This window comes from Micromys minutus, assembly GCF_963924665.1.
Source record: "Micromys minutus genome assembly, chromosome: 1".
Classification (NCBI taxonomy): Eukaryota; Metazoa; Chordata; class Mammalia; order Rodentia; family Muridae; genus Micromys; species Micromys minutus.
In genome coordinates, this window is record NC_137969.1 from 76,843,173 (window position 1) to 76,861,279 (window position 18,107).

The 18,107-nt window shown below is 42.4% G+C and overlaps 1 protein-coding gene and 1 pseudogene across 2 annotated transcripts in view; both read right to left on the minus strand.

The window, feature by feature from the left end:
- The window catches only part of NME7 (NME/NM23 family member 7), a 130,268-nt gene that overhangs the window by 96,563 nt on the left and 15,598 nt on the right, over positions 1–18,107 (minus strand). The window contains exons 4-5 of the mRNA XM_080936159.1: positions 11,703–11,810; positions 10,117–10,283 (exon numbers count right to left, since the gene is read on the minus strand). Of these exons, the coding sequence (XP_080792285.1) occupies positions 10,117–10,283; positions 11,703–11,810 (275 nt within the window). The remainder of the gene's footprint in view (positions 1–10,116; positions 10,284–11,702; positions 11,811–18,107) is intronic.
- Positions 6,316–8,621, minus strand: LOC308421243 (cyclin-F-like; annotated as a pseudogene). The gene has a single exon. The product of its transcript is annotated as a cyclin-F-like (transcript).

Genomic DNA, 18,107 nt, shown 5'->3' on the forward strand with positions numbered 1-18,107 from the left:
CATAAGGAAGAAGCAGAAGCGATAAGGACTATAAATCTAGAAATACTTCAGAATCTGGCATTATAAGTTTTGAAACAATAATTTAGAGGGGAAATGGGAGACTAGATAAAAAGATGACAACAGCTGATAAAAGAAGAAGTTGCTGGGGAAGGTTAAGTTGATAACATGTGATCCCTATCTACATGTGGGGTTACAATAAAGATGGGGTTCAGGGAGTCCTGGACTGCCTATGTCTGTGAATGTGTGGGGGCTGAGAAATCAGAAGGTTATTCAATAAAATAGAACTCGATCTTTAATTTGTCAATTGTTAATAACCTGTGGACAATCTGGGCAGAAATGTTTAGGGAATAGCTGCAAAAAGAGCTGTTTTTTTTGGGGTGGTGGGGTGGGTGTAACATGGACAGACACGGCTGCAGCATGGAAGTGAGCATAATCTCTTGGTATTAAATAAGAGAAATTAGGGCCCGTGGGCAGAACTGTATGAACGGTGAATATCTGTCTTAGACAAACGTGTAATTATTTGGATGTACTTAAACATTCAAAAAAAATTAGGTCTTTTTCCTTGCCCCCAGAAGGACATCTTTAAACATCTTCTAAGCACAGATACCACCTTAAATGCAAGTTGGAATACTAACGCTCTTTTGCAGGGCAATGGACACATAAAATCAGGTCAAATTCCTAGACTCAGAAGTTTATTTAAATCACCCAAACAGCTGCTATTATTAACTATCCTTTGCAGTTAGAAATGAATCAGAAAAAAATGGTGAAATAATTTTTCAGTGGACTTTTTACTACTACATGAATTAACATTTTTTTACGAAGTCCCAATACTTCAAATATTTATTAGTCCCTGTGGTGGTTTGAAGAGGTTATGAGGACCATAGACTCACGTGTTTCAATGCTTGGCCCAAGGGGAGTGCACTATTAGGAGGTACGACCTTGTTGGAGGAAGTATGTCACCGTGGGAGTGGGCTTTGTGGTCTCCTATGCTCAACCTCCATCCAGTATGGAGTACAATCACCTTCTGCTGCGTGGACATCAAGATTAAGAACTCTCAGCTCCTTCTCCAGCACCAAGTATGCCTGGATGCTGCCATGCTTCCTATCATGATGATGATAATAGACTAAATAAACCTCTGAAACTGTAAGCCAATCCAATTAAATGTTTTCCCTTCACAGCAATGTTTTCTCTTCACAGCAATGAAATCCTAACTAAGACATAAACTGGTACCAGGAGTGGGGTGTTGTTGTGACAACCTGACCATGTTTTGGGAGGATTATGAAAAGACTTTGGAACTTGGGGCTAGAAAAGCCATTGAGTGTCAATATCTCAGTGGGATATTCTGTAGGAGTTTGAAAGAAAAGAAATATTGAGAGCAGCACAGAAGCCAGAGAGAGGCCTGGCTTGTGAAATTTCAGAAGGGAGATTAAAGACTCTATCAAGGCCATTTACTATTCTGATTTAAGAGTCTGTGATTCTGGTTAGCTGGGGCTGAAAAATCAGCTGTGATTAATAATAGACCAGAACCACTCAAATGAAACTTCTGTGATATTGGGACACTTGATGCTAGTCAGCTGAAGCTAAGAAATTAGCAGTGATTTGGAGACTAACATTAGTAAGGTGAAATCTTCTGGAAAGTGTTCCCTGGGAATCAGCACAGAGAATCTGTGCTCCAGAGGTGGTCACAGTTGTACCTTACAATATCAGCTGGATTTTGGTAATGTGTAAGAGTCACTCAGGTGATACTGGTTTTGAAGACACGAAGGGGTCATGGAGAGAAGCTGATGCTTAGCTCTGTGAGAGACCTGGAGACGCCATTGGTGAAGGTGCAGCCTCAGTTGTAGTTGACAGCCCAGGACTGAAGGGTCATGCAAAGATGTTGAGGTTTGACACCATGAAGAGACCCTGTGAGAGGCTATTGGTGAAAGAGCAGCCCAGTTGAAGGAGAAGACCCCAGCAGCTTTGGAGATGCTAGTTCCATGAGATGAGTACTAAGAACAGCAGCAGCAGTGGAGTGGAGCCAGCCTAGAAGACAAAGCTGTGTATGCTACAGAGGGCAGTTAGAGAAGTAGCCTAAGCCACTCCTTTAGAGGAGTCCAGAAGATCATGAGTAGGTCCTAGATATTTGATGGCTGGAGTTTGATTTTGATTTGATTTGATTGTGACTGAGCCCTGGTATTTCCCTCTTGAATTAAGAAAAGATTTTATTGGAACCCACAGTTAAGAGACTGTGAATTTTAAAAGACACTGAATTTTAAGAGATTGGATTTTTTAAAGGAACTGAAATTTTAATATGTTTCAATATGACTGTGGGACTTTTAAAGTTATAGATCTTGGGGATGTATAAGAAAGGAAGGGTTGTGGCTTAATAGTGATGTGTTTATGTGTCAAGTTGACAAGGGATAAGTTGGAATGGCTGATTTTGTCTGTCAACTTGACATAGTTAGTCATCAGAGGGCAAGGAGCCTTAATTGAGAAAATACCTCCATGAGATTCAGCGTAAGGCAGTTTCTCAATTAGTGATCAGTGGGGAAGGACCCAGCCCACTGTGGGTGGAGCCATCCCTAGGCTGATGGTCTTGGGTTCTATAAGAAAGCAGGCTGAGCAAAGCACAGAAGCAAGCTAGTAAGCAGTACCTCTTGTATGGCTTCTGCATCAGCTTCTGTCTCCAGGTTTCTGCCCTGTTTAGGTTCCTATCCAGACCTCTTTGGTGATGAAAAGCAATGTGGAAATGTAAGCCAAATAAACTCTTTCCTCCCTGGCTTACTTTTTGGTCATGGAGTTTCATCACAGCAATAGAAAGCCTAGCTAGGACAGTCTCGCTCAACAGTATCTGTCAGCATACAGATTATAAAGTGAAGCGGAACATGAACATTTTGGAGTAATAAAAACCAACAGACTTTGTTTGTTTCCTTATACTTTCTAGATGTGTTACTGGCCAAGGTACCTCATTATTCTATAGAATCAGAGTTAAGGATATTCATCTCTCACAGATCAGAGGTAAAAGATAGAAATAACAATTATTAGGATCATTTTTATGTTATTTAGCTCCATTCAGACTATCAGCTCCAACTTCTCAGCCTACCTTTGCTAGTTTAAATGAGAGCTTAAAAGCTGCTGTGACTGAGAGTGTGCCAAGTGCCCATCACAGTGACTGGCTGTCTTAGGGTTTACATTGCTGTGATGAAACACCATGCCCAAAAAGCAAGTTGGGAAAGTAAGGGATTCTAGCTTGCACTTCCACATGACTGTTCATCACCAAAGGAAGTCAGGCAGGAACTCAAACAGGGCAGGAACCTGGAGGCAGGAGCTGATGCAGAGGCCATGGAAAGGTGCAGTTTACTGGCCTGCTCCTCATGGCTTGCTCAGCCTGTTTTTCATCAGCCCAGGGTGACTCCACCCAGAATGAGCGTGAGCCTTTCACATGGATCGATAATTGAGAAAACGCTTTACAGTCTTGCTTACAACTTGATCTTAAGGAGGCATTTTCTTACTTGAAGCTCCTTCTTCTCAGATGACATTAGTTTGTGTCAAGTTGATAAAAACTAGCCAGGACACTGGTGTTTATCATTGTCCACAATGAATGAAAGCTGCAGATACTGACCACTCATAAAAGGATTGCAGAGGCTGGAGATATGGTTCAGTTGGTAACGTGCTTACCACACAAGTGTGAAAGCCTGAGTTTTGAAACCCACACTAAAAGCTGAGCAGGGTTGTAGGCATGTTACTGTGCACTGTGGGAAGATTGTCCTTGTTTCACGCAAACGCTGACTTCTGTGCCTCCATATCCAGTTGCAGTCCTTATTCTAATGATCTCCTGCCTCAGTGCTGTGTAGACATACATCTCCAATTACTCCCTGATTGGCCAATAAAGAAGCTGATTAGCCCATGACTTGGGCAGGGGAAAGAATAGGGATAGACTTCCTCCCAGCCAGGGGAGGAGGAAGGAGAGAGAGGAAGTGTGAATTTGCCATATTGCAAGGAGGGGAGGGAGTCCAGGAGACACCAGGAGAAACCAGCTTGAGCAGGGAAAGCCATAAAATGTAAGTATCTTGGGGATTTGGGCTGGGAGGTTACCAGATTAGCTTGGAGAATTAAATCAGAGTAATACTGCTCAGCTGTTCTGCTCTTAAAGCTTGTTAAATAAATACAATAGTTCATTCTCAATGAGAGAGGAGAGAGAGGTGATATTTCCTTACTCTCACTGACGTTTCATATCAGATCTTATAAGAATAGAAGATGCCTCTCTCTCAATCTAGGACTATGGGACTCCCCCAATTTTATAGTTGAACTTTGCTCATTTCCCATGAGGCAATCATTCTGCCTTTGGCCCATCACCACCTGTGCACTAATCTCCACACTGGGCCTAAGCCACCTCAAGAATTAGAAAGGAAACGTAAAGAAAGGGTAAGGAAGTTGCAAAAAGAAATGCCCTATTCTATAGGGGCTACTCACTATATAGATATTAGGCATTCAACTGTTTTTGTAGTAGACCTTAAGAAATAGCTTTACTGATCTGTTTTGAGTTAGGTAGTTTCTGGAACTTTTAAACACACAGCCTTAACTTTCAACATTTATCTGTAATGTTATAAATACACAAGTACAGATAATAATCTTTCAAATACTCTATCCCTAAAATAAAACCCAAAAAAGATGAAGGAATTAAAACTTTATCTCCAACATATTTAACTTATTCTCAGAAAGCTGCAACTCATCAATGTGGACACTGAAAATTAAATGCTGTTTTCATAACACTAGAAATGATTTCTCAGAAGAGAATTATTATTAACCAAAGTTTTTCCTTTAAAGTTTAGTGTTTAGCTGCATCTCCAATTGGTTCTGTTTATTTCTAAATCAAAAGTAATAAAAATTGGAATGGCAAACAGTAAGGAAAGAAGAGAAAAAAGGTACATGTGAGGGGGACCGTGTGTACATGCATGTGTGGGGTGCGGTTATGGGCGGTCTTTAGTCACAACTTAGAAGGGCCTTTAGGACAGCAGACCCTTCTTTACTTTCCTGCCCTAAGGCGAAGAGCTTCCTCCACCACTCAATATCCCTTCATAACTGCAGTGGTCTAAGCTTTGAGCCAAACAGTCACAGGATGAAGGCTGCAAATCTATGAGATAAAATTAACATTGCACTTGCAATGAGGAAGAATGAGAAGAATCATTCCCATTCCAGTCTCCTGTGTTTAAATTCTCATGGTTTCTTTTTCTTAGGTACTAAAATTTATTTCTGTTATTGTGCAGAGCAATGAGTTTCACTGTTTTCATAATGCACATCACCGAACTGCCCTCATCTCCGGCCTTACCCACTCCCGTCCTCTCCCCCACCTCTTGCCAGTCCCCTTGCAGACGAGGCTTCTGTCCCACCCTGCCCCTTCTGCCAACTCTGCCAGGGAGTTGCCACAGTGGCGCAGTGTGCTGCCCACTCCTCCCCACTGGGTTATCCTTTTTGTTTGCCACACTTTGTAGTTGATGATTTTCTTCAAAAAAAAAAAAAAATTTTTTTAGCTAGTATATAAAATAATGTAATTCATGGTGACATTTTTGTTCTAGTCTGTTATTTTTCACACCCCACTGCCCTCCACAATCCTGACTCACTCACTTCTTTTGGGGGGACTGGGGAGAATCTGTTATCCTTTTATTTAATACCCTCTATTTCAAACACTTCCTTTTTGTCCCCCATTAGAAGAAACATAGAAATAAAGATGGGCAAAGAATGGCCTAGAAATTCGGTGCAGAAACATGGTCATGTGGATACAACGGGACACAGACAAACCGCTCTGGAAGGACAGATTTTGAAAATGAGCTCAAAGTGCCAGGGTGAGGGACAGGGACACCTGCAACCCCAGCTTCAAAGGCCTCACACCTGACCATTAGGCTATAATCAACACTGATATGAGGGGACAACAGGCTCCCTAAGCTGAAGGGGTGAGGGGACAGTGCTGGGTTAAGCTGAAAGATTCCCCACTGGTCTAAAACAAGACTTGCCAGCAGGGGTTTGAACTGTTAGGCTACCCAGGCAGCTAGTATTCCAAAAAAGTTGTCAGCTTCTGGCCTCAGGTAGTGAATGCCAACACAGAGACTCATGGCTCCAGGAGACAGCAGGACACAGAAGGGTAGAGAGGGATGGGCTTCACAGCCGTGACTGCTTGGAGGCTGCAGCCCAGCGCGGAAGAGGCTGAGCGCTTCACCGAGCTTGATGTTCTGACTCCCCTGAGGAATCTGTGGTCCTTCCAGGATCTACACTGCACCCATCAGCAGTGTCCTAGCAGCCCTCCCTCAGTAATTCACTGTGCTGAAGGCCAAACAGTCAGAGCTCCAGGAAGCCCAGGTTCGTGTCCTTGGCACTGAGCACCAATAGGTTTTGGCGCTTTACTGGCTGCTGGTGAACACTGCTCTCTGGGGGAATTGGGAGATGACACTGTAAACATGGGTTCTTGGCCTGCTGGGGCAAGGCTTTGTGCTTGGGTGACTGCCCACAGAGAGCACTGAGGTAGACAGGCCCCATGCCACCATCCAGGGAGCTTATGGGACTTGAGCTGCTGACAGAGGAGTATCCTAAGGTCATGATGTCCTTACCCGGATCTCCCATTTCAGAGAAGAGGTCTGGGAGCTGAGGCTGGAGGTGCCTGGGTGCCTGGTACTGGGTGGATCTTGTCCTCTGGACAAGCCTCCTTCCTCATCACTAGACTCTTGGCAACAGTGTTCTTCTGGGTTCAGGTAGACCACAGTGACATCAAGGACTCCACTGGGAGCTGTGACATCACCCTCCTCACCTTCACTCTCCTGCTCTCCCTCATAGTCAGAGCAGCAGCCCAAGCTCCATAGGCTTCCTAGAAATGTCTCCTCCTGGTTCAATAGCTCTGTGGTGGGCGTGGTGACAAAGCTGCCCCTGTCCACCTGAAGGCTGTTTTCTTGCTTCTGTTTGCTTCTCCTCCCGGAGAGTTAGCTGAGGAAGGTGTGGATCTCCCCTGAGCTAGGGAAAGATGGGGACTCTGAGCTCTCCTGTTTCACTCCTAATGCACTACACAATTGGGCATAGCTCAATACCTCTTCCTGGCTGATCTCCTCATAGCACTTATCTTCAAATCGCTGCTTCACAGCCATCAGAGACTTGTCTGTAGTCTTTGGGTGCAGCATCATGGAAACACTTCTTATGAAGGCTCAAGACACAGGGCGTGAGGTCACTGTAGGAGAACCCAGTGAGGTCCCACAGCCAAGTGGTCCAGGGCTGTGTCTGCCCATGCATTTTTCTGGCCAGGAGCAGGGCTGCAGAGGCCAGGCATGCTGGGGCATAGATAGACAGGCTGGTGTGCAGCAGGGTGAGCTCACAGAGGAAGCTGCACAGGTGTTGGGTTCTGGGTACGACAGGGACCAGTGTCAGCAGGACCTCTTTATAGTTAACCAACATAGGGATCCGAACCTTCCCTTCCAGGGCAGAGATGATCTCCTCCATCTTGTGTATCACGTTTTTGTATTTATATGTGCTATCTGTGAGCCACACAGCCTCTCTAATGGTCAGAATCTCTTTGCTGTACCAATAAACTGGGTACAGATGACCATGCATTCAATGCCCAGAAGCTGGAGCTTGAATCTGGGGACCAGCCTCCCCCACAAGTACCAGACTACTACACTCCACTGTAGAGTGAGGACACGGGCGTGTAAAGTCCTTCATATGGCAACTTCCACCATCCAGTCAACTAGAATGTATCTCATGGTGTCACTGAGCCTTTTACACAGAGAAGAGCTGCTGCTTGTTGATGGCTTAGGAGGCCTGAAAGGGCTGGCAGACCGACTTAGTGCAGGCCTTCCCGTCTAGTCCAAGCTGGCTTCCACCTGCACAGGCGTTGCCCAAAGCCGGCTGTGCTTCCCAGCAGCCCTTGGCAGCAGTCCCTGAGTTTCCGGAAGCTGCTGAGGCATCCTCCAGGATCAGATGTACCCACCTTTCTGTCACTTTCCCAAAGGAGGTATGAGCTGGCCAGGCATCCCTGAAGAACACACTCTTCAAAAAGGTTATGAGCCTGCTTCCTTTTCTCCATCCTCAAGAAGAGCTAGCACTCCTTCCAAGCAGTGTAGTATGGAAGCTTTATGACTTCTTTGTAGTTGACACTCTGCCCTGAGGCTGTTGTGGACCACAGCCCTGCAGCAGCTTCCAGACAGTTGACCACTGTGAGTGGATGAAGAGCCGGATGAAGAGCTTTGAACCTGTATTCAATCTCTCAGCCACACTGAAGAAGCGAGGCCTTCAGGCTGTTCACTTCCGCCCAGGCCTCATCTGACACAGACAAGCCTTCAAGGTAGACAATCCCCAACTTTACAGCAGCTTCAAAATTTCCCTTTTCAGCAGCTCTTTCAAAGAGCTTCAGGTTCTGTGGAGAAGGCCATCTGGAAGCTGGCAGATGCCCACACACTTGCATGGCTGTCCACCAGGTACTTGAGTGGACAGCTCGGATAGCAAGGATGTCCCCTCAGCAGAAAGCCATTTCAGATATGAAAGAGTGCATCTTCTGGGAGACTCAAGAACAGTAAGTTTCTGTGTCTTCTTTTGATTCTTCCCTTAGCAGGATAACAGAGACATTTGGCACACCTACAATGGACCACACTGCCGATCCCCATTGCCGAGCTCTCACCACTGCTGCCTAAGGCTGCTCTCTCCTGACTCACTTCTTGTGAGTCCCTTTCCCTTCCCCCAATAGTTCTCTTTAGACTTCTCTCCTCCATGGTCTCCTTTCTACAGTATATCCATCCATCCATCCATCCATCCATCCATCCATCCATCCATCCATGTATACACCCATCCATGTATCCATCCATCCATGCATCTATCCACCCACCCAACCATCTATCTATATTCCACATATTGTTACCTATCTATCAGAAGCCAAATAATGACCTCAATTTCTTGCAAATGTTAGAATTTCAATCTCTGTAGCTGAATAAAATTCACCAGAGCAAGCTATTTCTTACTTTGTGATTTCTGATGTTCTGATCTCCCTCCCTCCCTCCCTCCCTTCTCTCTCTTTCTCTCTCTCTCTCTCTCTCTCTCTCTCTCTCTCTCTCTCTCTCTCTCTCTCTCTCTCTCTCTCTCTCTCTCTACCCCCCTTGGAGTAGGGTCTGTTCTGTTATCTTGCCTGCATCCTTTGCTACACCACCCTGAGGCAGCATCTCATCATCACGTCACCCAGAAGTTTTGAAAGCTTCCATTCTTAATTTGAACTGTCTTTAAGCTTTATCATTATCTTTTGAGACAGGGTCATGTGTAACCCAAGCTGGCCATAGACTCCCTGTGTAAACTAATGTGACCTTGAACTTCTGATCCTCCCGGCCTCCCCTTCCCAAGTGCTGGCGTGACAGAATGTGCCATCACCTCCACTATGATGCAAGGATAGAGCTCAAAGCCCGGGCCTTTGGAGTTTCATCTGTGCTAGACAAACACTGAACCAGCTGAGCTGCTTCCCAGCATGCATTACTGCATTTCTATTAATCACACACACTCCTTATTTCTTCTTCATATCTATTATTACCATAGTAATTCAGATCATTGTTTTAGTAATTAAACTTTTATAAGTTTTAGCCACCAACTTACACAAGCAGGATAATAAATAGTTGTTCTCAACTTAAGACAGAATTTCCCACCCCTTGTATCTTTCTTTATACTCACTCCTTTGACTAGCATTTCTTCCCAGTTCTTCTAATTGGGTAATAATTCAATCCAATTTTATCAAGATAGAACAAACCCACAAAGCCTTCAGTTTTTCAAGACTAACTTTACTGTCTCCTGAGTTCCCAATGTCATGCTTATCCTTAGGAAGAGAACCTTATACTAAAATAGTCTTAGGTTTTAGTGATATATATGAATGAACAGGTGACAGTTTTATCCCCTCCACCCACCCATCCAAGTAAGTACCTCCTAAGACTACAGACATTACATCATTATTTGAGGAACAGATTCCCAAATCAGTGCCAATATATTTTTTAAATATTATAAAATTATACTGGGTCACTGGAAAAACTATGTTATGAAAACCTGATTGAGGAAAGAAAGTCAGAAGTTAGTGGCCAAAGTCACAGGCAACATTTCAACGAACAAAGATGACACAGCTGTTCTTACTTCTCTTTCCTGCTTCCCAGCTGTCGGGCTGTGTATTGGTCCCCATAGTCAATCAACACCAGCTGTCGAGAAAACACATTGACTTTGTTGCCTATAAATAAATCTTCCAAGCGCAGGTCCTCATACTTGGTCCGCTTTAAGAAGGTGCGACGATTCTTTACATCATGCTGGAAATAAACACAGTAATAATATTTATGAAGAATGTATGCCTTATAGAGAACAGAAACAATTTCCAACTTATTTTACAAAAGACAGCTATAGCCTATTACTTTTTAACTACACATATAAATCATATTTTATACTGTAAATCTCTATTTCCAAAACCAATCAATGATAAGTTTGTAATTAAAATGCATATTTTAAAATATCCTGAATAGGCCCATACTAGCCAAGTTATTCCAGTAACTCAAAAGTATGAGACAGAGTCCCATATTTCTTATTTTTAGGTATACATTCCAATACCAAAGAAGGTCACTGAAAAATTGTATTTTCTTTCCAAAGAAGCTCACTAAAAATCATATTTTCTTTAAGTGATGTAAATGTATGTGTGCCTCCCTCCCTGTGGTATGCAAAAGTGAAGGTGCAAAAGACAGTGTCGGCTTGCCAGGAGCTGCTCAGTGTAGTGCCAGGACCCAAACTTGGGACTTACAAGAGCAGCAAGCACTCTTTTTTTCTTTTTTTTTGTAAAGACTTATTTATTTATTTCATGTATGTGAGTACACTGTTGCTGTCTTCAGATACACCAGAAGAGGGCATGAGATCCCATTACAAATGGTTATGAGCCACCATGTGGTTACTGAGAATTGAACTCAGGACCACTGGAAGGGCAGTCAGTGCTCTCAGCCACTGAGCCATCTCTCTAGCCCTGGAGCAAGCACTCGTAACTAAGCTTTCTGTCTAGGCCTTCCATCCCCAAATAAGCTGACTTTTTAAAGTGATTACCAATGAAAGGATGCAAAGAAAGGGACCCTCTTAGAGCCTCTTCAATTTGACTTTTTATACAGATACCAACTTCTAACAGTAATATGACTCAACAACCATTTATCTATAACCACTTATCAAATATTGATTAATCCAAAATACCAGATGTCCTGCTTCATTTTGGGCCCCCCCCCATATATGTGTGTGTGTGTGTGTGTGTGTGTATACATATATATCTACATATACATATACATATATATATATATATATATATATATATATATATATACACTTCTCTCTCTGTGTGTGTTATATGCATGTTCACGCATGTGTGCACATGTGAGTGAACATCCCTACAGAGAGCCATAGGAGGCTGCCTGATGTCATCCTCAGTCATTTCTCACTTTATTCTCTCACAGAACCTGAAGTTTGCTTTGAGTTAGGTCAGCTAGCCAGAGAGCTCCAGGGAGCTCCTGTCTCTGTTTCTCAGGGTTTGAATTACCGTAGGGAACAAGGCCTGGCTATTCTGTTGGTACGTGCTTAAGAATCAAGCTCAGACCTTCTCACTCTGAACCACCATGCCTGACTTTCTACCTTGCTGCTGAGGATCATGCTTACACAGCAAGCACTTTACTGCCTGAGCCCCCTTTCTAGCCCTCACTTACCATTTCAACAGACCCATCAACAGGGTAAAACAAAAGCTCGTAACGTCGCAACAGAGAAGCATTTGGATCATACCACTCTGCAATGAAAGCAAATCTCTCACTCTGATTCTGTGAAGAAAAACAAATAATTCTATCACTATCATATAAGCACCCTTATGTAAGTCATACAAAGTAAGAATTTCCAAATAGTTACACAAGCAAATCTTTGCTATTATACTGGATTACTCTTTGCTTAGAAATGTGTCCTGCTAGTTTCTGGTTAAATACACTTACGATTTCAAAGGTGGGTTTAATCATCTTTTCAAGAACATCTCATTGTCTCAATTCGCTAACAGTCTTTGGAACACTAGCTGCAGATCTGACGACTCTAACAACTCACAGCTGTTCTGCAGTTGGCTTTACTTCAGAATTATCAACAAGGTACTGAGAGATGCCATTGCTACAAGTTTTAATATCTGAAACTCGGGAATGGATCAAGTGTAGACTATCGCACTACTGTGGTAAACATCTCTTCTCTCAGTAATTTCACAGCAGCAGCATCTTGTAAAAACCAGCAGGGGAAAGTGTTCCCCTCTGAGAAACAGAAGCAAGACAGACCTCTGTTCATTCCTCTCTGGTACTTAAGCACCAAACAAAAACTGACAAGATGATTTCCACTGTTTCCAAAAGTTTCCAACACTTCTAAGTTCTCAGGTATGAACTCTTGGAATGTGACCTAGAGTTCACGACAGAAACTACAGACAGACAGGCAGCCTGTGTATCATCTGTAGTCAGTTTCCTCTATAAGCATGACTTGCCTCAGTAAAACACACACACACGCACACAGAGAGAGAGAGACAGAGAGACAGAGAGAGACAGAGAGAGACAGAGAGAGAAACTCCCAGACCATACTCATTTTCAAATATTTTTTAAATTTCACTTTTCAATTTCATCGAGCCAAGACTATCAAAAAAAAAAAAAAAACACGATTTTTCATTTTCTAAGTAATACCAATGTTTAGTTTGATTTTCTTCAAACTCTTCATTTTACAGATAAAGAAATTGAGTTCCAGAGGAAATACATGACCAGAATAACATCACTAAGTTTGTCATGTATCAGCCAAACTCATAAACTGCACATTGCATTCTCCCAAGCTGGCCTTGTAGGTAAACTCCAAGAGAAGATTCTAGTAGGCCACCCAGACAGCCACCCAGACAGCCACCCAGACAGCCACCCAGACAGGCACCCAGACAGGCACCCAGACAGCCACCCAGACAGGCACCCAGACAGCCACCCAGACAGCCACCCAGACAGCCACCCAGACAGCCACCCAGACAGCCACCCAGACAGCCACCCAGACAGCCACCCAGACAGCCACCGAAACTGGTTCCATAATGTGCCCAATGGTTACAGGAATAATCTTCTTCCATCTTCACTGAACAGCTCAGTTTCTCTCAGAAATACTTTATAGAGAATATTCAAACATTACATTATATTTGAAAATTCTGCTTTTTAAACATTGTTTTGTTTTTGGTAGTGGTGAGATTAAATTCAGGCTCACTCACTAGCTAAGCCCAACACTGTTTCTTCTTCTTCTTTTTTTTTTTTTTTTTTTTTTTTTGAACAACTTTATTTTAAAAAAAATAAATGTACAAATTTTAAGCATTTTTGCATTAAAGTGTACAAATACATGTTTTTCAGTGCTTGGCATTTTTTTTCAAAGGTTTGATAGTATGCATTAAGGTCTTACTAGTTACAATGAGCATAAAGTACATGTAAAACAGGATATAACCCAGAATTAGTCAAAGTTTTCTTGGTGTGTAAGGATTGAGCATAATAGAGAAAACAAAACGGCAGCCAACAGAGTGAGAAAAGATCTTTACCAACCCCACATCAGATAGAGGCCTAATATCCAAGGTACACAAAGAACTCAAAAAGCTAGACACCAGAGAATCAAACAACCCTATGAAAAAATGGAGTACAGAGCTAAACAAAACGTTCTCAATTGAGGAATATCGAATGGCTGAGAAACATCTAAGGAAGTGCTCAACATCCTTAGCCATCAGGGAAATGCAAATCAAAACAACCCTGAGATTCCACCTCACACCAGTCAGATTGGCCAAGATCCAAAACTCAGATGACAGCAGATGCTGGCAAGGATGTGGAGAAAGAGGAACACTCCTCCACTGCTGGTGGGGTTATAAATTGGTACAACCACTATGGAAATCAGTCTGGCGATTCCTCAGGAAATTGGACATAGTACTACCTGAAGATCCAGCTATTCCACTTCTGGGCATATACCCCAGAGACACCTTAGTACACAACAAAGATATATGCACCACAATGTTCATAGCAGCTCTATTTATAATAGCCAGAAGCTGGAAAGAACCCAGATGTCCTTCAGTAGATGAATGGATACAAAAATTGTGGTACATTTACACAATGGAGTACTACTCAGCTATCAGAAACAATGACTTTATGAAATTCTTAAGAAAATGGATGCATCTAGAGACTATCATCCTGAGTGAGATAACTCAGTTACAAAAGAACAGACATAATATGCAGTCACTGATAATGGGATACTAACCCCAGAAAGCTCTGAACACCCCAGAAACAACTCACAGACTGCGTGAAGTTCAAAAAAAAAAAAAAAAAAAAAAAACACTGTTTCTTCAAGAGGCTGACTCAGAAGCAGTGTGTTATCGCTTCTCAGGCTTTTGGCTAAGATCAAGTGCAGAAGCACTGTGGTGTGGAGCCCTGTGGATCACTCAAGCATCCTGAGGAGCCCTGCTGATGTTCCCTCACTGGAGGAGCACTAGAGGAAGGTCCCTCACAGGAGAGGCCTGCTGATGTTCCCTCACAGGAGGAGCACCGGAGGAGGGCCATCAGATTTTCATCTGAGATGCCAGCTACTTCCTGGGCACCTCCTCTCCCAGTTGTACATACTTAAGCCGCCCAAGCATGAGACCTGGGAGGTTGTGGGCTACAGAACACACAGCAGCAGGTAAACTGGAGGAGGCTCTGCCTATGTGCCTGGGGGAAGCTCAGAGAACCATAACTGGGTAGCAATTTTCTTTTTAAATTATTTAATTCCACTGGTTGTATAATGATTGGTTTTATACTTTAAACTCACAGAATAGGCAAGGCATTTTATATTGAAAACAAGTCATTAATAACACTGATCCATATTAAAGTATAGCTGTGAGAAATAAACTACTATGCATTACTAATGTAATTTTGTTTTATGGATTTTAAATTTTAATTGGCTGTTTAGAGACAGGGCCGCACATAGCTTAAATCAATAGCCAAGAGCGGGACTGCTGTTCACCTCTGTCTCTACCTTTTATCTGCTGGAGCTACACAAAGATGCCACCAGGACCAGCATAAGGACAAAGCCATTTTATAGACTACACTTACTAGCAGTGTATCTGTCTGAAACATACAGCCCAGTGCCACACAGGTACTCTAAAACTAAGAACATGTTTACAACTAGGTTTGCAGGGCCAAACAGGAACCTAAGAACTCTATTAAGGTTAGGACAAAATGACTTATATTTTATTTAAAAAGAAAAAATAATGTACAGCATTTCAGTTTAAGGATTTCTGGGATCAAAAATAAAGCACACAAACTTCTTTTCAAATAAATTACTGGATTTTCCATTTAATGGCTCACAGTGAAGTAAAATCTTAAGGAGTTACTGCATTATAAATTATCTAATTTTCTTTAATTTTTAAAAAATTTTAAAGGTCTCTCTCTCTCTCTCTCTCTCTCTCTCTCTATATATATATATATATATATATATATATATATGATGAGTGCATGACTGCTGTCTTCAGACACACCAGAAGAGGGCATCAGATCTCATTACAGGTGGTTGTGAGCCACCATGTGGTTGCTGGGAATTGACCTCAGAACCTCTGGAAGAACAGCCAGTGCTCTTAACCACTAAGCCATCTCTCCAGCCCTACCTATTTTTTTAATTTTGAATTAAATATTACATCATTCTTCCTCCATCTCCAGCAGCTCTCAGATTTTACCCTTTTTCCTTTATTACTGTTAGGTTCCCACATCTATGCATAAATACAAGATGCTGAGTTCACTCCGTGTCGCTTGTCTATATATGAGTTTAGGGCTGACCACTTGGCACTGGATAACCAATTAGGGAGCTCATCCCTATGGAAGATTAATTCTCACTCTCTGAAGTTAGCCGTTCTAAATTACAACATTCCTCAAGACAAGCTGTGATAATACACCTTTCTGATGTAACAAAACTCCTAATTAAAATTCCTTATGCTTTTCCAGGACCTGATTCCCTCTGAGGTGAACCCTCAGAGGGCAGGGCAGAATTAAAAATAAGGAATAAGGGCTGGAGAGATGGCTCCGTGGTTAAGAGCACTGACTGCTGCTCTTCCAAAGGTCCTGAGTTCAATTCCCAGCAACCACATGGTGGCTCACAACCATCTGTAATGAGATCTGATGCCCTCAACTGGTGTGTCTAAAGACAGCAACAGTGTACTCATATATAATAAATAAATCTTAAGAGGGTGAACTTGAGAGGGGAAGAGGGAAGTTACTTTTGTTTAAGGATGAGGGGTTCAACTACCAATACCTTTCATAAATCAGTGAGGTCCACTGCTTAGATGTGGCTGCTTTTATTAGGGTACTTAGTACTCTAAAAATTATCAGTATTTTAGCAAATCTCTTAAATCTTATTTAATTCTCCAAATGATTAGAATCAAGTACCACACTGATTGTGGGGGCGGAAGAGGAAGAGCAGCTAACACTCCAGCAGCCCGTATTATATGTGTACAGCTAAAAGTCTTCAAAATATACCTACAGTTTCGATTTCTCTCTACTATCCACCCATGTGAAAACAGAGATCCAGTGCTTACTGGGTCAAGCAGCTGGTCAAAGCCAGACCTGGACTTTCAAACAGAGTTGAAAAATCAGTATTTTTGTCCAGATACCAAAAGCACTGAACCAAAAAGAGGAAAAGAAAAATAGAGTGAAGAGTTCTGACAAGCCAACAGAGAAACGGGAAGAAAGAGGGGAAGGTGGTCTGCCTACATGGTACTCCAGAGAAAACAGGATACAGCTAGAAGAAATCAGCAATCACTAACCACGAATCATCAGTTTGGCCTCCATCCTAGGCAGAACAGCTCTGATCTGTTCTTACTTTCAATGTTTCTGGAGATGTTACTTAAGATGCACAAAGGAATCTGAATCCACACACTCTGGAATACCTGATCGGTCAGGGGTGGGAATATAAGCCTTTGATTCCAGCAGTTAGGAGGCATGAAGGTCTCTGTGAGTCAGACGCCAGCTTTGTCTATACAGCATGTTCCAGGTCAGCCAAGGCCATGCAAACACACCTTCTCTCAGAAAGCAAAACAGAAAACAAGCAAACAAACAAAGCCCACGGCCATCTTATTGTGGCATCTCTCCATCAAAGTAGAAAGGGAACAGAAAGAATGGAAAGGAGAAAGAGGGCCAAAATACAATGTGGGAATGAATACAGCTAAAGGACATCATATGTTTGAATTTAAAAAAACATAAGTTTTTTTTAAGTTTGCCTAAGTTTGACATAAAATGATATGAAGCCATTAAGTGAAAGTTAGTTCATGGGCTAGAAAGGCATACAAAAAAAGCAAAACTCAGTACAAACAGTAAGCAGCAAGGTGTAGTAATATGATTTCAAAACTACAGTGGACATTTGGAAAATTTATTTTATTCTGAAGATTTCCTGGCACAGAATTCTATGACAGTGTACTAACAGTTACTAAGGAATGTATCCAGAGGAACAATACTTGGAAATTTCTGGCCTTAAAACAGTAACTGAGAGCTCTATCCTAACTAACCTGTTTTTCAAAAAAAATCATCTGTAAAAACTCACTGACCTCGCATGCCTGTCCTCTAATGTGTGCCTGACACAATGGCTGAGAGCAGGGAGGCTGGAAACCTCAGCACTGCTGCCTGCAAGGTTAGTAATTATACCTGGAAAGGGCCATTGTTCAAAGAGAAATGCTGAAAGCTATTTATATGCAAATATGATGGGCTGGGCTTCCAAGACGAGAACTGAACGTGTTTATAAAGTTGACTAAGATGGCTGAAGGAGGTTAGACTTACCTGAGAAAAGATGCAATGCTAGCATTCAAAATTATTTCAAAAATCAAAAATGACAAAAGTCAATAATTTATTGAACATTCCCAAAAAGTTTCCTCTCTCCCCCCCAATAATGTCAGCAACTCTGAGCGCTCATGATATATGAAGTGGTACTGTACATTTCTGCCATATGTTATCACACAATCCTTATGATAACACTAATAAACTGTCATTTTCCAGAATGAAAACTACACACAGCAAACTGAATGCGGATGAAGCACCAGGTAAAATGACCTTTCGGAACCCAGGGAGTATTGGATCTGC